Source organism: Trichoderma evansii (genome assembly GCF_050947405.1).
Source record: "Trichoderma evansii strain SZMC 28006 chromosome Unknown GGI43scaffold_27, whole genome shotgun sequence".
NCBI lineage: Eukaryota > Fungi > Ascomycota > Sordariomycetes > Hypocreales > Hypocreaceae > Trichoderma > Trichoderma evansii.
The window spans coordinates 36,717-55,871 of record NW_028145179.1 but is presented as its reverse complement, the minus strand read 5'-3'; the positions used below and the strand labels follow the sequence as shown (position 1 = coordinate 55,871).

At 44.3% G+C, this 19,155-nt stretch overlaps 5 protein-coding genes across 5 annotated transcripts; 3 read left to right on the top strand and 2 right to left on the bottom strand.

Moving 5' to 3' along the window:
- Positions 1–333: 333 nt before the first annotated feature.
- On the top strand, positions 334–5,473 carry GGI43DRAFT_430661 (MFS transporter/GAL4/fungal specific transcription factor domain-containing protein). The gene is made up of 5 exons (XM_083209287.1): positions 334–2,242; positions 2,746–2,954; positions 3,018–3,331; positions 3,656–4,177; positions 4,374–5,473. The coding sequence occupies exons 1-5, from the start codon at positions 552–554 to the stop codon at positions 5,388–5,390; spliced, it is 3,753 nt and encodes a 1,250-aa protein (XP_083056296.1). The 5' UTR covers positions 334–551; the 3' UTR covers positions 5,391–5,473.
- A 354-nt stretch (positions 5,474–5,827) lies between these two features.
- GGI43DRAFT_430654 (chaperonin 10-like protein) lies at positions 5,828–6,955 on the top strand (the record flags this gene model as incomplete). The annotated part of the gene is made up of 1 exon (XM_083209286.1): positions 5,828–6,955. One exon carries the CDS (start codon positions 5,828–5,830, stop codon positions 6,953–6,955), a length of 1,128 nt encoding a protein of 375 aa, XP_083056295.1.
- Positions 6,956–7,513: 558 nt separating this feature from the next.
- GGI43DRAFT_425630 (major facilitator superfamily domain-containing protein) lies at positions 7,514–9,109 on the bottom strand (the record flags this gene model as incomplete). Its single annotated transcript, XM_083208532.1, has 2 exons — positions 7,514–8,749; positions 8,810–9,109. The coding sequence occupies 2 exons, from the start codon at positions 9,107–9,109 to the stop codon at positions 7,514–7,516; spliced, it is 1,536 nt and encodes a 511-aa protein (XP_083056294.1).
- A 3,878-nt stretch (positions 9,110–12,987) lies between these two features.
- GGI43DRAFT_416099 (uncharacterized protein) lies at positions 12,988–15,709 on the bottom strand. Its single transcript, XM_083207234.1, has 5 exons — positions 15,446–15,709; positions 14,332–15,370; positions 13,857–14,264; positions 13,573–13,805; positions 12,988–13,523 (listed from the first exon to the last, which is right to left on the bottom strand). The coding sequence occupies exons 1-5, from the start codon at positions 15,537–15,539 to the stop codon at positions 13,165–13,167; spliced, it is 2,133 nt and encodes a 710-aa protein (XP_083056293.1). The 5' UTR covers positions 15,540–15,709; the 3' UTR covers positions 12,988–13,164.
- A 2,048-nt stretch (positions 15,710–17,757) lies between these two features.
- On the top strand, positions 17,758–18,658 carry GGI43DRAFT_430652 (class II aldolase; the record flags this gene model as incomplete). The annotated part of the gene is made up of 1 exon (XM_083209285.1): positions 17,758–18,658. The coding sequence occupies one exon, from the start codon at positions 17,758–17,760 to the stop codon at positions 18,520–18,522; it is 765 nt and encodes a 254-aa protein (XP_083056292.1). The 3' UTR covers positions 18,523–18,658.
- Between the last annotated feature and the right edge of the window lie 497 nt (positions 18,659–19,155).

The following is a 19,155-nucleotide window of genomic DNA, read 5'->3' as shown; positions in this document are numbered from 1 at the left end:
CTGAATCACTGGTGAGAATTAATAGTTTTTTATTACTATAAATATTTATTACTTATTCAATAATTTATATCAATATTTTATAAGTTTCCTCTTTATAAATATTTACCAGGAGAGCTTTGTTTGAGCAAGTTTGCGCAAATATTTCATTCCCTTGTAAAATGTACCAAGAAACTATTTTCTTTTGGGAATAATATAGTTTTTAAGCACTGAATTACACTACTGACAGTTTCAAAGCACAGCCTAACAGTGGAGTATCTTTGCATAAGTATAAATAAACTAGTTGGCTGCAATCCTCCTCATTTCTAATCAAGCTCTTTTATATACCCTCAACATGGTCAATTTATCTAACGCACTTTATAATAAAACCTTTGTACACTAGATATTATTAGTTAAACTATCTCAACTGCTGCATTAACAAAGCTTTCCGATTTCTAACCTCTATACCTCGACGACCAATGACTTATGCCTCGCCTTGTCCCGCTTTTACTTTGATCCTTTGTCTTTGATACTTCTGACAACTGTATTCAACCTTACGGAACTCCCGCCGCAAGATGGACAATATTCGAGGTGACACACCGCTACTTCAGGGTTATGAGCCTCCTCTCAGCGGTTACAGTACAATTGTCGCAGTTGACGGATTAAGCGAAACGCACGCGGAGGAACACGAGAGAGAGTCCATCAGCCAAAATGCACAGGCCGGCGTCCAGCAAGTCGAGGCTATGGCCATGGTATGGACACGAACTGACCTCATCATTGCCTACATCCTTATCTGGATCGTCTACTTTGTCATGCTGATGCAGCAGAACACGGCGGCAGTTCTATCTCCCTACATCACCTCTGCTTTCCAAGATCACTCTTTGACCCCAACTGTCGGTATACTCAGCAGTATCATAGGTGGAGTATGCAATTTGACAGTGGCCAAGATTCTCGATATCTTTGGTAGGCCTCAAGGCTATGGCTTGTCTCTGCTCATCGTATCCATTGGCCTTGTCATGATGACGATGACAACCAGTGTTGAAATGTTCGCAGCTGCTCAGGTCTTCTGCACAGTAGGCAACAGTGCACTACTCTACAGCGTCAACATTTTTGTATCCGACACATCGTCCCTTCACAATCGCGGCCTTATGACTGCGCTTACGTCCTCGCCCAACATCATTACAACGTGGCTTGGAGGACCCATTTCGCAGGCTTTCCTGAACGGTCCTGGCTGGCAGTGGTGTTTCGGAATGTTTGCCATCATGGTGCCGGCCCTGTGCTCCCCTTTGCTTGGACTTTTGGTGTTAAATTCCTGTAAAGCTCGACGACAACATCTCATCGCACCGAAGAAACAGATAAGGACCTTTTGGCAGTCTGCCCATTATTATTTTCACGAGTTTGATGCCTTTGGGCTACTACTGCTGACGAGCGGACTTGCAATCATTCTGCTACCCTTCAATTTGTATGCTCTTCAGGATGATGGATGGCAATCACCACTCATCATATGCCTGCTGGTGTTCGGCGTTGCGCTTATTGTCAGTTTCATCTTGTGGGAGAGATTTTGTGCACGCGTCACCTTTATACCATATGCCCTGCTTTTGGACCGTAACATGGTTGGCTCTTGTATCCTCGGTGCTGTTCTATTCATTAGCTACTTTTGCTGGAATAGCTTCTTCAGTTCGTCGCTGCAGGTGGTCAATGGCCTTAACGTCACCGAAGCGAGCTACATCGTCCAGATATATGGCCTCGGCAGCAGCCTTTTTGCCATTGTTGCTGGTCTAGGCATCCGTCACACTGGACGCTTCAAGTTCATCACCCTGTTTGGAGCAATCCCTGTCTACGCTCTGTTTATGGGACTCATGATTTACTTCCGCGAACCCAACGGGAACGTTGGCTACATTATTATGTGTCAGATATTCATATCATTTGCTGCTGGAATCATCATGGTCACACCCGAAATTGCCGCCTTGTCTATCGCAAGTCACCAACACATTGCGGTCGTCTTGGCCATCGTGTCCATGTTTTCTTCCCTAGGAGGCGCTGTGGGGTATACTATCGCTGGAGGAATCTGGCAATCGACTTTCCCCAATAAACTTGCGTTGTATCTACCGGAAGAGGAGATGGCCAATCTAATAAGTATCTATGGGTCGCTGGAGGTTCAATTAAGCTATCCGGTTGGTACTCCAGCTCGGCTCGCTATTCAACAGGCTTATGCCGATGCACAGGCCAAGATACATGTTGCAGGGACTGCCATCTGGGCTATTGGGTTTGTCGCTGTAGTGATTTGGCGAAATACTGATGTAAAGACGATACATCAAGTCAAGGGCAATGTCATATAATGATTGACATTATAGGTTGGCCTGAGATCCGAATACCTCGTATGCTGTTATCGATCAATTATTATCTATTTTTATTCGGAGTATAAGTAGAGATTGTCTTAAAAGTCTCGGATAAATATTCTTTTTTGTATTCAAAAAAAAAAAAAAAAAAGCTTTTGTTATTCACAATTATCTTCGTGGACTCTGTAAAAACTAATATCTGCCCCCATCATTTAATTCGTTTGTTTGTTCTCTGGTGATACAGGGTAATTTTTCACATTTCATCTTCATTTTTCAAGTGACACCTTTTAGCGCGTCCGCAGTAGTACTATAATGACTTAGTGCCATCAAATGCTACGGCAGTTCTGACAGGGATCCTCGGAGCTCGCTGTCTTTGAACTCTGAGTGGCTGGAGCGGACATAAACGGACATTGTGCCTGATCTAACCCAGCTGGCTCTTTGGCTCTAAAGTCCGAGGCGGCAGGAGACTCGCTACGCTCAGCTTCATCATCCGTACACTCGCCGATAGATATTCCTCCCGAAACCAAAACCAATCTAATATTATCGGAGAAGCTTTGATGGCGTCGTATACTCATGGAGATGCTTCACAACCTCCGCGCAAACGTCGCCGGCCAGCTCGGTCATGTCAGGAATGCCGCCGTAAGTACTACCTACCGCCCACGTTTAAGTCCATAGTTGTGATTAACTCTTACTGCGCCATAGGACGAAAGGTCAAATGCGACCTTGAGCAACCCTGCGGGCAATGTGAAATTGCAAGATGCGCGTGCGTCTATAATCTTAGTCTGGCGCCGAAACAAGCCGTTGCTGTCAGCGCTGCACTATGGCAATCCACTGAGCTTGAACCACAGCAGCCAGGCTCGTTCCATTCCAAGGGGCTAGCGGAGAAATCCCTTCCTAACCAGCACAGCTCACAGGCGCTTTTGCCTGTTCATGAGTCCAAAAGGTACATGGAAGACGAATTGATCAACCTCAAGCGTCGAATCAGAGCGATAGAGGAACATCTGGCATTACCAAGTGTTCACAAGATGAATTCAAAAGTTAAACCATGGGAGACCGAACTTGACTCCGTACAATATAAGCAGCATTTAGATAATATTCAGTGGGAACTGCCATCACAGGATCAAGTACTAGCGCTCAACAAATCAAGACTCTACGGTCCAACGCATTGGTTACACGGAGGGCACGAGGTTGGCCACCAATCAAGAACTTCTGTCATCATCTACTGACCTCAGCAGTTCAAGAGGGTGGCGGTTCTTAATAGAGAAACGGACCAACCAACGGAAGAAGAAGTAACGAAACAACAGAAGATCCAGCTTGAAAGGCTGTTTTACAAGTGCAAGCACCTTGCTCAAAAATTGAAACAGAATGACCCTGGAAGATTAATTACGCAGTCGGGTCTGGGTCTGTCCATAAGCTGCAAAGGCTGGGCAGATCAAATGATGCAGTTATACGTAACCCGCTTCGAGTCAGCATTTCGCATCCTCCATATTCCTTCGTTCCGGGAAGAATATGAGGAGTTCTGGAAGAACCCAGAACAATCATCAACGACGTTACAATTCAAGGTTAAGCTCGTAATAGCAATTGGATCCAGTCTATGTCGGGATACTGTGGACGCTGACAGCGTAAGACGGAGCTCATCTCTGTGGGTTCATGAAGCACAGACCTGGGTATCCGGCCCCGTTAAGAAAGACCGAATAAGCCTTAGTGGCCTTCAAGTACAATGTCTATTAATTCTAGCTCGACAAGTTTTGTCTATCGGAGCAGATTTAGTATGGATAGCAGTAGGCTCCCTTGTTCGTACTGCTATGCACATGGGTCTACATCGCGACCCAGCACACTTCAGAACAATGACTGTCTTGTACGTTTCCCACCAAAGAAAATATATTATCCATGCCGAAAAAAATAGCTTGCTAGTATGGACTTATTATGCTAAGCTTATGATATCAACGGGGGCGTCTTGAATTCTTCTATCTATAAATTTGCTGACTTTGTCCGTTAAAAAGAGACGCAGAGATTCGGAGACGACTATGGGCCACAATACTTGAACTGAATGTCCAGGCGTCACTTGACTCAGGAGTCCCGCTGGCAATATCATATGATGACTTTGACACCAATAGCCCTCGGAACGTTAATGACGAAGACATCAGCGAGAGCACCGAGACTCTCCCGTATTATACAGAAAACACTGTGACGGATATGTCTGTGCAGCTGCTCTTGCTAAGATATTTGAAGTCACGTGGCGAAATAATCCGTCGTATGAATGGAGCTTACTCTAACTTTTCCCAAGACGAAATTCAATCCCTTACTTTAACTCTCAACAGAGCGTGCCGTGAATGTAGCGCCTGTTTTGTAGGTAATAACAACGGAGATGCAACCGAAGTTTTCAAACACAACATGGCTGATCTACTTCTTCGTCGCTTTTTACTCACCATTCATCGCCCACTGGCCACTGCTTCTCGAGTTGGTGAGCCTGGCTTCCATTTGTCCAGAAAGGTGTGCCTTGACTCAGCAACGGCTTTGCTTTTACCACCCCATAACCCTGACTTTTATCATGTTATATGCATTGGCGGTGGTATCTTTAAAAACCGTATTATCCATGCCTCTCTGGCTATATGTTCGGATCTGATTATTGAGCTGGAGGAACTTAATTCGATGGAGTGGCCGTCTACCTATAGGAAAATGCTCATAGATGTGCTTCGTGAAGCTGTGAGGCAGACGGCTGAACGAATAAAGCTTGGTGAGACAAATTTGCGCTTGAATATGAAGTTAAATGTCGTCTTATGCCGTGCCGAATGCACGGAATCTAGTAGTACTCGACAGCTTAGGATGATTGAAGCAGCGCAAGATAGCTTGAAGATGGCATATGCTGCTATGCAGTCTCGTTTGAGTCTGACGGATGGGAGACGAGATGAAGAAGGATATCTAGAGCGCAGTGAGCTTGATTGGCAAAATTTAGGTATAAGCGTCGAAGAAAATTGGGACGAGTCTTATGACATGCCGGATATTGGACTTGATGAACTCCTTTGGCTGGGCCTAGACGAAGGTGACGCTACGGTGTCATACGAAGCAGAATGATAACATGGTCTGCGAGACCTTTATCCAAGCTGCCGTTTGGAGCGAGGTAGAGATTTAAAGACGAGTGAATTGATAATCCACTGCGATCGATAAAGTCAGAATTTCCCGCCAACCCCGGAGATATGGTGCTTACTGGCTATGCGTTATTACTTCCTACTGGGTTGTTTCATGAATTCGTGAGGAATACTGCGTTATGGACCCTCTGACCCAGAGTATGGCTTGCGGGAAATCGGAAAATTCGTTTTATAGCTACGGGCTCGGAATATTCCACGGGAAATCTATGTTCGGCCGAGAGGATTACAAGCTTGACTATCAGCATTATGCGGACATTATATTTAATATAAATATCCTCCCTCTCTTATCATTCTGTATCCATGAACTATAAGGACATTAAACTTTCCTTACTTCAATAACTTCATTCTCAGTTCTTTGCCAGTATGGAATCCAAAATACCCCAAACTCATCGAGCCATCATTCTCAAATCAGTGGAGAAGGATTTGAGCGGAGTCCATCTTAAAAGTATCGCTACACCGGAAGTGGAGGCTGGTAGTGCGATAGTGCGTATCCTAAGTGCCGGCGTGCTCTCATACCAGCGCGATATTTACGATGGACGCCGCGACTACCCTCTCCCAACGCCCCTTGTTGGCGGATTCTGTGCTGTCGGCCGAATAGTCGCGTTAGGGCAGGATGCAGTGGCCCTCGAAACCGGAAAACTTGTGTTTTTGGACTGTGTAATTCGTGGGCGCGACGACCTGGACGCAGTCATTCTGTCTGGTATCTCGGACGGATTCAATGAAAACGCTCAAAAGTTAATGAGAGACGTGTGGCGAGATGGGCTGTTTGCCGAATACGCGAAATTCCCGCTGGAGAGTTGCGTTCCTCTTGATGAAACCAGACTCTGTCGCGAGCTGGGATATACAGTTCAAGATTTGGCCTACCTTGGCTATCTGTTAGTGGCTTTTGGTGGCTTGAGAGACATTAAGCTTGAACCTGGTGAGACTATTGCCATCTGCCCAGCGACTGGCGGATTTGGCGGTGCTGGAGCGCAAGTTGCCATCGCCATGGGCGCTAGGGTTATTGCTATGGGTAGGAATGAACAGGAGCTGGAGAGATTGAGAAACCATATTCTATGCGGAACTCCTGGAGCCAACATCGAGACAATTGCGATTACAGGAGACGAGGATAAAGATTTAGCTGCAATACTACAGTTTGGAGCCATTGATGCTGTGCTCGATTTTTCGCCAGCTGCAGCAAGTAAGTCGACGCATCTCAACAGCGCAATCAAAGCTCTTCGGCGTAAAGGGCGTGTCAGTCTTATGGGAGGCTTTAACGACGGACCGCTGCCAAGTTTTCGGATCATTGCAAATGACATTACGATAAAGGGCAAATTTATGTACGAAAGGGACGATATGGCACAGTTTGTCAGGATGCTGGAAAGAGGATTGTTCCCTAAAAGAGAAAATTTTGTGATTCCCAAGAGCTTCTCGTTGGAGGACTGGAAATCAGCATTTGATATGGCGGCTGACTATACAGGAGTTGGTAGATTTGTTGTGATTACGCCATAGGTATCTGCGTCGGATAGTATATAGGACTATCTGGCAACGTAAGTAGGGAAATATTACTCAGCTTCACAGTTTCATAATCCAGCACCCCGGCGCGATTTAACAAAGCAGTCAGCACATGCATAAAAATATTCAACCACTAGATAATACTTGAAGCAGTAGAGGCAGTAGAGGCAGTAGAGGCAGTAGAGGCAGTAGAGGCAGTAGAAGAATATTAAAATAGCTGCAATTTCGTGACATTAGCAATAGCTGTGGTGCTGGATAACGAAACTGGGATGCTGAATAATAATTCCCTATAAGTAATAGCTAACTATTCGAAAAGTCACGTACTCCAGAGTTGTACATCACTAAGACTCTTTAGGCCATCTTCATTGATAGCATGCTTTGTATGTTGAACATCTCTTCCATTTATGGTTATCTCCATTTAGCGCCTGTCTTATCTCGCCATTTCGAAGATTATGGATAGTATCCCAGCCGCAATAGCTGGCAAAGAGTCGCCGGAGCAGGGGCCTTTTATTTTAGGCATGTTCATCTCTAAAAAAACTAGCGCTCTTTCTACTCTTAGGATAACTCCTTTTCGCATTTACTTAATCGCCACTTGTACCCAGAAAGCATAATAAGCCAGATACACGGGCTAAATAGAACCCAAAGCCCAGCAATAAACACCCCCATCCAACCCATTCCAATTCTATTGATCATCGGTGTAGCGAGAGCCACCGCTCCCGCACTAACTAGGCAACGGAAGAGGTTATTCGCTGCAACAGCTGTAGCAGGTGTATCCGAATTGATGTCTACCACCAACACGTTCAGGCAGTTTAGAGCCCCTGTGAAAAATGTACCAATAAAAAACAGGGCTATCTCGATACCAGCCAGGGAAGATTTACTCTCCATAGTCCAACCGTAGGCTAATGCAACGCCGCTGGACAGATATATGAGAGGTAGAGATACTTCTAACCGGGCTCGCTCCACGTTCAGCTTACTCATGTCTTGCTGACGATTGGCGGTAAGCTCGTAACCCGCCTTGGCAGCATGCCTTTTGAAGTTGCTGTCGATCAAGTATCCCACTGTCCACCTGGTGGTTATGCTACCTACGCCGATTGGAAGGTAACAAAGGCCAATAGTTACTGGACCGTACCCAAATCGAACAGAAAGCTCATTGGAGAGTGTTGTGAGGATGGAAAAGTATCCGGCGTACATGAGCGAGCCAAATCCAAGCAACATCCCGGATTCTCTGTGAAGAAGAATCTTCAGTGCAGCAAATGGATTGGGTCTTTTCTTCTTCGCTGCTGGCTTCTCTGAACTATCTCCAATTCGATTTCTCCGATATTGAATGTAAGCCAAAAGAGACATGTTCCACTTCGCACAGGGGATGCTGCCATTACCAACAACTGAGCGGCATGTCTCGGGCAGAAAAGCAAAAATCAGCAAGAAAAGCGCACCGGATAAAATCACCAGAAACCAGAACAGAGCTCTCCATCCCAAGTGCTCCGTGATGAGACCTCCTGCAACGGGGCCAATGGCTGGACCCAGTGTCACACCCATCCCCGCGTATCCGATAAATTTGCCTCTTTCAGCACGAGTTATTAGATCTGCGACAGTGGCGGATGCAAGAGCAATAGTAGCCGAGCTTCCACATGATTGAACGCATCGAAGAACTAATAAACCTGCGTAGGTATTATTGAGAGCCAGTCCGACATTAGCAGCTAGATATATCATGCCGCAGATAACATAGGCAGGCCGACGACCGTAAGTATCAGAAAAGGTTCCAATAAAGGATGGCGCAATGCCTTGAAATATCTATAGGTGAATGTGGTCAGCTTTTTATGAGAATGTGTAATATGAGGATGGGAGGCCGACCATGTAAGTCGTGATAGTAAGGTTGACTAAAGATGGCGAAACATTCAAGTCGTGACTAATCTGCGGAATGGCTGGCAAATAGACTGCTGCGGAAAGCGGAGAAATAATGGCCATAAAGGAGACCGATATGATGAGAAATTTTTTTGTCTTTTGGCTATAGATGGAGTATGGCTCCTCTGCACTTTGATTGTCCTGAGATTTGCTGGTCTCAGCTTGAAGATTCTCATTGGTGGCTGGTCTGGTCAAATGATTCGTTTGCGGTAGTAGGCATTCAGGCATCTTCGTCGGGTCTTGAAACATCTGCACAATGTCGTTGCTTTTTTCATCTTTTTCGGTACTGTTGGCATCCATAGTTTTTGTATAAAGAAAACTCTCTATATAGAACAGAAAGACACAATGATGAAAGGGATATATTTCAGGCTTATAATGTTATGTGAAGAGAAAGAGTTGCCGAATCGGCACCGATATATGGGTACATAAGGGGCCGATTTTGGCTACTACGCAAGGGGAAGGCAAAATATAAGGACTGCAAAATAAAAATATATACAGAAATAAAAACAAAAAATATAAAAGCTATTACAAGTTATTATAATATCCTAATTGCAGTAGTAGTAGGTAGCAGTGTAGCAGTATTAGAATCAGTTGGCCAAGCATTTGCGGAAGCCGCCATTGCATGTCAGCACTGTGTCAGGGGCGTTAGACGCAATGAAAGTAAACTCCCTGGATAGTTGCGCGAGAGGCTGGAAATATTCGTGCAATCTTTGGGAATCTACGATATTCTAGCTTTGGATCGAGCAGTGTTAGGTATGGACGCGGTGATCTGCGCGCATGGCTTCGAGCCGGAGATACTAGTGGAGGGGCAACTTCTGCTGCTTAGAGCTGCCCAGCGTGCTAGATTCAAGGTCGGATCACGCTCAATTTTATTCGAAATTGTGTTTTGTGGTCAAATTTGTCCAAATTGGCTAAATCTTGCATAGAATTTTCACCATGCATCTTGGAACTACGACAAGACCATGGCCTACTTGGCCTAACACGAGTCGTATGGCCCGTTTCTTGTATTTAATGCACATGTTCGCGTCAGTTTAAGCGTTAGGCCCATCTTTATTTTCACTCGTATTATTGCAAAATGGATATTCTTAAACCGACGCGACTAGATTTGGGATAGGGATATAAATTTATTGACCTACTTTGGTGATGGGAAGAAAGAGTGGATCTACATTACCACTGAAGATCTTGCAGTATACACTGTTAGGGCAATCGCATAACTAACAGCTTTACAGAGAGCTTTATTCATGTTAAGGGTTTCCGTTTTACTCCCTAGCAATTTATCAAGACTTATAAATAGTTAAAGGGAGGAAGGCTAAAGCACATTTAAACTATTAGGGTCCCTTAATAAAGTTATATCTATGGTCAAGAAAGCATATACAACTACCAATTCGGTTAATTATAAGAAGTACATCGGCTTGATTTAGCATATACTTAAGAGAATCTGGGATTATAAACTTGTGATTATAAGGGTTTTCTTAATATGATTCCGACCTCACTAGAAGAATACTTCTCTCAGAATCTAGAGTTCTAATCAAAGGCGCTTAAATAAACTGCTTATGGGAATTCAAATATTATAGTATTATTGAAAAAGTTTAGACAAGGAAATAAGTGTGCATATGTTATTATTAATAGAGGAGAATTATAGTACTCAGTTTCCTATAATATAGTCGTGTTTTAGTAGGGTAACAAGACGTGTTGACTATTATAGCAGCTGCCATAGGCTTATTATTCTTGGTGATTTATTATTAAGTAATAATAAGGGCATCAACTCAACAGACAATTTGAGATGCTTATTTCTAATCCGTTAGTCATATCAGGAGATATAACTACATATTTCATAAATAACATAATTAGCTGCTTACAATGTTATATCTCTATGCAATAATAAAATTTATATTAAGAGCATTATAATAACCAATGACTTTTAAATGACTTTATCTTCTATTTATTTAAAACATAAGATTATATAAGCTTTTTATTTTATATATCTATTTATAATTTTCTTTTTCCTTTTCCATTCCTTTTTCTTTTTTACACTATTGTTCCACGCTTTTAGTAGACAAGGATATTGTTACTAGAATTGGATATATTTCTCTTTGCCCCTTTGTAGTCTAAAACATTTCTTTACGTCAAGACTATCTCCATTTGTATTTTTTTACTAGCAGCCGTATAATCTTTTTGCAGGGGCATTTCTCACCAGAACTTGCATTAGCTGATATGAGTTAGTTTACCTATACTGAGCTTGGGCCATTAATCTCTATGGCTTAAAAGTGGAGAAGAGAGCCTATGCACAATAGTGAGCAAACTACGGAACAATCCTTAGTATTAACTAAATTAATACGGTCAATTTATGTATTGCGCGATAAAACGCCCCTATTCCAGCACTGCCCTCAAAGCAGCGAAAGTAAGAATTAGAAAGAGTATATTTGTTCTCAATTCTATATAATTATCTTATCAATAATTTGGGGTGTTGCTAGAGCTGTTAAAATCTACTTGGATGCTATTTCTTTGCAAAATCTACTGATGGGTTTGTATGATATATACGTTTTTAGACCAGCTTCAGTAGCAGTTGTAAATTCTTTCTGAACTTGCTGATGCATAGAGAGTCTAGCAAACTTCATATTCCGTGTATCCTTCATATGTTTCATAAATATTACGCCAAAGGTAAAAGTTATCCCTGGATACATTTAGATGACAATGGATATTAGTAAGACATTTATGGAGATAGCTATTTTAAGAATTCTGGCTAGAGCCATCGTGTCAGATATTAAACCATATACTTTGCATACTATCACAGTATATCCCAAAAAAATAAATTCGCTAGAATTAAATAGGCATTAGAGAAGAATTTTGTATTCAAACAAGGCGGAATATACCTTATAGAGATACTGAATAGTGACCTTGTTTGCATCCACTTAAAAAAAAGTAAGTGTTATTATTTTCATTCTCTACCTTTTACTTATCAATGACGTTCATTCGCTTTCAAAAGCCGAAATTGTGATTGAGAAATGATGCGTAAGAGCGCATTGAAGTTTTTGCCATTCATTTTTCTTTTGTTTTATGTGTTTTATTGGGGCATTAATCAAGTTTTATTTGAAAAATTTCTAAATTCGCGACGCATCACGTTCGGAGATTTCGCGCCCGGTTACGCACAAGCTTTACTGGATTCTGTGCCAGATAGCGAATTGTTAAATTTTAACTATTCATCCCCCTTTTCCTCATCCTCATCTAACATTCCTACGACAATACATTTCATCTGGTTTAAAAATTTATACGCCACTCATGAAGGTGGGTCGGAGATCCCATCTCTAGGAACGAACTCACCCGATCGCTGTCGAATAACCAACCCCGATTTTAATATCAATATATGGAATGCGACCGCTGCTCGAGAACTCCTAGAACAGAACTATGCATGGTTTCTTCCGACTTACGACGGTTATAAATATCCAATCCAACGTGTCGACGCTCTTAAATATTTTGTGCTGTGGCACTATGGGGGTATCTATATGGACTTGGACATTTCATGTCGTCGTCCGTTGCAACCACTGCTTGAGTTTTCAGCATGGTTTCCGCAAACACAACCAGTAGGCGTTGGCAACGACTTGATGGCTGCCAGAGCCCAACACCCTGTGATGAGGGAAATAATTAAACAATTGATACCACACGATCGAAACCTTCTTTTCCCATATCTTACAGTATTCTGGTCCACCGGTCCGCAATTTGCGGGCAATGTTTTGAAATCGTGGTTTAGCGATAGCCATGAAAGAAAAGAATACTCCCAAAATCTCACCAACAGACGTTTCGGTAGGTTGAAAGCAAGCGAAGCGTCTCCCTCATCAACGCGAGAGGCAATATGGCTAATTCCTTTTTTTAGATCCAGATACAGTTTATATTTTACCTGAGATTTTCTATACTGGCAAAAATACATTTTTTGGTCACAGGCCTGGAGGGACATGGCATGGCCAAGATGTTGCTGTTGTTTTGTGGCTAATAAATCGGCCCTGGGTAATCTTTTTGCTTACCTTTGCTGTGGTATTCCCACTGGTAATAATTGTAAGAGGAAAGAAACTCGAGAAAATATTTAATAAGTGGAAGAGCGGTTAAGAGGAATTTTATCTTTAGCACTTGTATAAAAGAAATTAGAACATATATTAATAATTAATCTCTACATCCAATAGAGCCATTACAATAATTTCTCTTCAATGTTAATATTCACTCAGTGGATGAGTGAAATTACGATTCATAGTACTCTTTTCTAATTTATGAACCGCTCCACGCTCCAAGACGTTCCTCTTAAAGACAGCAATTCAAAGATTTCCAGGTACGCTCGTAAGCCAAAGCATATCATGGGAGTCAAAAACAATGCCGCTGCAGTCAAGGCCCCCTAGCACATCGTCAAACACCACGTCAGGGATAGGCGTTAATGGTTCGGGGTCAATGCTTTGTTCTTGTAAGGATTCAGGCAGCACAGAGTGCATGGAAACCTTGGCTGATAGGATCTCCAGCGCTGCGACGCATCTCTTCGCCGATTCACCGAGGCAGGTAAAAGACTTTAAAATCGCGATAGCACGACTCCAGGACTCTGCAATAGAGTATTCTGAGATGCCAGCAGCAATTATTGGTCGCAGGCGCTCTGCAAGAAGTACTGTCGCTGCGGTATACACATCTTACAGGGTTAGCTACAGGGACGTGCTGGGACAGAGTCGAATACTTACAAAGAACGCAATACCACCACGCCGGAAGCACCCCGGTCTTCCCGTATACCAGGTTCTTATGGACGACTTCAATTAAACTGTGGGCGGATTTGAAGCACAAAGCCGAGCACTGTAGACTCATTTGATCCGCTAGGCTGTCATCCTGGGACTCACCCGGCTTCTCGGGCCGGTTCTGCGGAAGGCAGAATTGAGACAAAATAGGCCTGAAGAGCAAGATTCGGGCGTGGAGAAACCTTCACGCGCGTCAGAAATACATCGGAGCAAATGAGAAAATAATAACGGACCTAACCCTGCAGACTACCGCTCCCCTTCGTGAAATGCTATCCCGAGCGGATTCAGGTGACTCCGCCTGTAGGTGAGGAGGCAGATTGTGACTCCAAGCCATTAGAGCGCCATCCAGCTCTAAGATTTTGGCCATGTTAACTGAACCATGTTGATGCGGCGAGGAGATAAAAGAGCTGTTCTGGGTGCTGCTAGTCGCTCCACTATATAGCTCGATCAGGATATCGTAAACGATACCATACATTAGAAGCGCCCTGACGAAGAAATCTGTCTCCGACGGTAGCCCTTCTGGCTGGACGGCCAGCCGCTGAGGACCCAAAAGCGCATCATCTACCGCTATAGGTAACGGCACCGTGTCGGAGAGCTGTTTCGATATCATCGGTGGCCTTCCAAATGTCATAGAGAGGACACTGCAGTAAGGACGATCAGAGCGTGCTGGGCGGTACGCACATACGGAACAGCGGAAGGGAAACACACCGGTCCATCATCACACATCCGTGCCAGATCCTCCGTACTAATTCCGTCTCCCTGGAAGAGGGGAGATCGAGGCTGTATTCCGATAGATGGAAGCCAAGCTCTTGCGCCACGCGGATTGCGTGGCCAATAACCATCCAACACTGGTGCGGGTTGTCAGTGGTTTGTAAATACTGGCCCATCAACAGCAGACACTGTATCAGCTCTGTAGACCCGACGTCCCACAAATCGAGGCGCAACAAATCCTGTGCGCGCTTAAAGTACATATTGGCGGACGCTTTTCGATGCTCCAGTTCTATTGAGTCTGTAAGCTGTGCCCCAAGGGCAAATATAAGATTAACCATACACATGGCCATCGACTCGTCCATAGGTGCTGAGTCTCCGGACCAGATAGAGCGGTACGACTCTTCGATAAGACTTCGATCAATAAATGGATACAAGGGATATACCAGCTCCCAATATGCACTGGCAAGTTTGTCGGCAGTTTTTCTTGGCGGTAAGAGATACTCGATACGCTGCGAATTATCGCCACCATTCCCGCTCTTGGGACCTTGAGGGCCACGGATGGCGTTACTGGTACCAGATGCCGGCTGTCTAGGATGAGGCAAGCCAAGCTTGACATCAATTGCCGCTTTAATTTGCCTCATAAATGAGCCTGCACTGCTGCTGCCGAATATTACCTGGCTTCTACATGTATCGGCGACGAGACCAGTCATTGAATCGGTCTCGGTGTGTCTATCCTTAGAGTCTATCGTATCTGAGACAGCCCAGCGAGTGGATTGGACGGATGTATCTGTAGCATGCGCCGTGGAATGTCTTGCATGCCGACCGGCCCAATCTGAGCCTGAGAGTACATATGTGGGGTCCCCGGCGCCGTACCCGAAGCCGCGGGATGAGGGCGACAAGACAGAATGAGGCTCATAGTTGCCGGAACCAGCGACGTGCTCCAGCGCCCTCGAGCCACGCTGATCTGGCAGCTTCCGGTCTCGAGAATACGAGCACCGCGGGCTGCTATCGCTTCGTTTGAAGCAGGGGCCACAGACTTCACGCTTAACTCAGAACCGCTGATCTATGGCGCGTACTATTTTGTATAACAGGACCAATGCGAGCAACTCACCTGGATGCATGCCGTCGCACTTAATCTTCTTGGACCTGCAGATGCTGCACGCAACGGCAACTTTAGGTCGCTTTGCAGGCGGAGGCTTATCCATGTGGGCGGATTGAGACACCGTAAGCACGTTCCGGGATCAAGAGATGAGGGGATCTACGGAGCGATGTTGGATGTGAGCTTAGATTCGCGGAGGGTTGTTTTGGGGCGCTGGAGCATCGGGGGACTCTATTGATGGAGGTCTTATAGATATGACCACTGCTTAAATGCTATGTAGCATATGGTAATAGCTTAGGAAGTGGGCTCACTTATTATACATCCAGCTTGCGATATAGTAAATCCTCGATATAAGCATCTTATTATATATGCATAACTAACCAATACTCATGCTCCTATGAGCCTCTAGCTTTGATTGGTGTGCGCTATAAGCACCTCTAAGTATCCCTGCGTTATAAGCATGTACATGTTCGCCCGTAAAATATGCTTATATGGAGGGTTTTATTTCAGGGTCGGCCATTGGATGAACTTTATGAAAGTCAAGCTCTTGTCTTACGCGTCTTAAGATGCTTCATCATCTAGCTTATAGGTTAACTTTATTGCGGTAGATTTTTCAGTATCTATGGTGGCAGTAGGGCTGTTTAAATTACCCTTCCAAATAATTTTGTTATTTCTCTTTGTAGTAATGGCTCTCCTTCAAATAATTAGGGATGATAGGACTTTTGAAAATAGTCTGTGCACTTCATTTCCTCACATCAAGTACTACGCCTTCAGGACGATCTCGTCCCTATCTCGTCCCTACTTCCAGCTGACTGGCTTACCAAATTTGAGTGCCTTGCTTGAAATGGTCTTTCTTACGTTCTTACTTTCGAAATATCTCATTAATCGCATTTTGTGCTGTGCGAGTCCTTATCATCCGTTCTTATACTAGGCGAATTATCGTCCAATTGATCGCCTAGAGTTGAAGAGCTGCTGCTATTACCAGACCCCCAGATTCTTTTGCTCAGAGCTTAAGGTTCTGTTCTATCACTTCTGTTCCCATGAGCACTAGGAGCTCCAATGAGAGATTTCTTTCCATGAGCGACTGGCTCCTGTAAAAGAATTCAGGATTATTAACAATTACTCCTGGATCCCTATATAGAGCCAGAAGTATGCGTCCATTCCTTGACCTCTTTGGCAGTCACATTGAGTACATTATTAAATTCTTCGAAAACTCCTTCATCGTCTTGCATCTTGAATAAGCGATTATTGTTGTGGGTAGCGAAATTTAGTTACATTTAACTAGATGTTGCGCTGAAAATGGCAGAACTAAAGTCTATTCTGCTCCAATGATTCCAAATATACGGAGTAGTGAGCTTTCAAATAGCCAATCGGATCCTAGGCCATCCGAAATATGGTGTCATTATGCAGATGCTAACGGAAGCTAAACCCGATATGTCTCCGGCCGTTCGGCATCGAAAAGGAATCACTACAAGGGCGAGTTGAATTACGGTTCTGAGGAAGAATTGCGCCTCCGCCCGGGACGTTCAACCTTGTATTACCAGCGAACTTGGCTAAACTATCGCAACAAATGACCGGATGTGTCTTTAGTTTCAAGAATACTTAGAGAAGGGCTGCTGAAATTGCTGAAGTTGAAATAACGATGCGGAAAGTACAACGACTGAGGCAATAGCAGTACTTCGCACTTATTCCATATTCCAGCTCTAGATAATCCAACAGGATATACATGCAAAAGTTCATGCCGGTGCCATAACCGTAATTTCACTTGGTCGCCAGAATAGCGTTGATAGGTAGCACTGGTATTTCGCTAACCTCGAGAGTCCGGCTAGGAGAGTTACGGGCGCATGGAGCAGCAACATGGTACAATTTCCAATATATAGCGAGATCTGCGTGAAAACTAATCATAGTAGGAAAATTATATCAACCTCTTTCAATTCTGTCCTGCTGAATTAGGATTAGCTGCCGGAAAGGAACCGCAGTCTCCGAGAAAAGAGGGGCTATACGTCAATGGAAATTGATAATTGCCAGTAGCAATGTGCTCTAAGACCTTAATCACGGCGGGTCAAGTAAAACGAAATGGACTCATCTCATCAGACCCTGTTTGCTTCGGAGCGGGTTCTGTCCTCCTTATCCGAGCCTTCAACCTCTCTTCGGAAAGTGAGATGAGAAGGCCACAGGATGAGAGACTTCCCAATACCGCCTCTCGTGGTATAAATGCACCATATAGGTGCCGTATGGGTTCAAATTATTGGTAGTCTAGAATTCCTTTACTATTTCCTCCATACATTACCGGTAGGAGTTTAGACAACAAAGAACTAGCAGCGATGTCGACTTTACGACCGAAGGAATATTTCGAAGACCGTGCCAAGCAGGAGATGGCTCAGCATTTGCAATCTGCGAGCCGTTCGCTATCTGAGAAGCTGGCATGTGCTTGTCGCATAATAGCCATGCGAGAAGAGGATGCCGGTCTTGCTGGGCAGATAACTGCCCGCTCAGAGCGTAGCAGTGATATGTACTGGACATTGCGTTTCGGCGTTGGGTTTGACGAGGCCACGCCGGAAGATTTCATCGAGGTCGACGGAGACCTTAATACCGTGTCTGGTACAGGCATGGCTAACCCAGCAACGCGGTTCCACCTCTGGGTGTACGCAGCTCGACCAGACGTCAACAGTCTCGTACACACTCATTCCCCATATATCCAGGCTCTCGCCGCGGCACGCCAGCCTCTGGTCGTGTCCCAGATGGATATGACCCCGTTTCACAACGACTGCGCATTCCTTGCGATGTGGCCCGGTACTCCGATCAATGACCAGGAGGGGGTAATTATCAGCGAGGCACTGGGTCAGAAGAGAGCTGTCGTGCTGTCCGGGCATGGTCAGCTAACAGCAGGGCACACTGTCGAGGAGGCTGCCTACCTATCGGTATACTTGGAGCGAGCCGCGAGGACCCAGATCCGCGCTAGACTTTTTGGTCCGTTGGAGCCTTTGTCGGCGGAGTTGGCCAGCGGGGCCCATGATTATTTGCTGCAGCCCAAGATCGTGAACGCCACATTTGATTACTGGTATCGACAAGCGCAACGACTCCGCTAGCTTTTCTGCCTTACAGATCGTGGTGTCTCCTCTTAATCTAAGTTATTATGCACTTATAAAGAACCAATGATTTGGGCAAGAAATAACAGCTGGAAATTAATACCTTAACTACCAGGAGGTTCAAGGTGAATTTTCTTTCGGGGTTTTAACTATTCGTTGCGTATATACTTCTAAATTATTAATAAAGTGTTGTTTAAAACATATTGCAAAATAGTGAAGTTATTACAACATTGAAACTTACAAAAGTCAGTTCTATTAACTATTGACCTTCCGAGGGCTGTTGTTGTATATTTTAGCGGCCTGGGGTTGCTGTTAGTGAAATCCCGATGATTTAAATATACCTAATTTATGACATCGTGTAGGTGCCACCTACTTATCGTAATAGAATTGCCATGTAATAGTTAGTGCTAGTACTCAAAATCAAAAGATTAGGGACAAGGGCTTGGCGACTACTAACTGTGCCTACAATGTAGTAACAGGGTGAGTACTCACTACCACAAGTAGTATGTATACAAGATGTACAAGATAAAGACTTGTTATTATTGAGTTCTTAAAATACGTGAGAACCTCGCCTGGTACCTACTACCCTACTCAACCCCGGGATACAACCATTCGCTCCTTCTCTTATTCTAT

Coding starts and splice junctions, on each gene's coding strand:
- GGI43DRAFT_430661 (XM_083209287.1), top strand. CDS start 552: ATGGACAATATTCGAGGTGACACACCGCTACTTCAGGGTTATGAGCCT. Junction 2,243..2,745: donor ACTGCCATCTGGGCTATTGG/GTTTGTCGCTGT, acceptor GATCTAACCCAG/CTGGCTCTTTGGCTCTAAAG. Junction 3,332..3,655: donor AACATCTGGCATTACCAAGT/GTTCACAAGATG, acceptor TACAAGTGCAAG/CACCTTGCTCAAAAATTGAA.
- GGI43DRAFT_416099 (XM_083207234.1), bottom strand. CDS start 15,539: ATGGATAAGCCTCCGCCTGCAAAGCGACCTAAAGTTGCCGTTGCGTGC. Junction 15,371..15,445: donor GTGCGACGGCATGCATCCAG/GTGAGTTGCTCG, acceptor TTAAGCGTGAAG/TCTGTGGCCCCTGCTTCAAA. Junction 13,806..13,856: donor GCGGTAGTCTGCAGGGTTAG/GTCCGTTATTAT, acceptor ACGCGCGTGAAG/GTTTCTCCACGCCCGAATCT.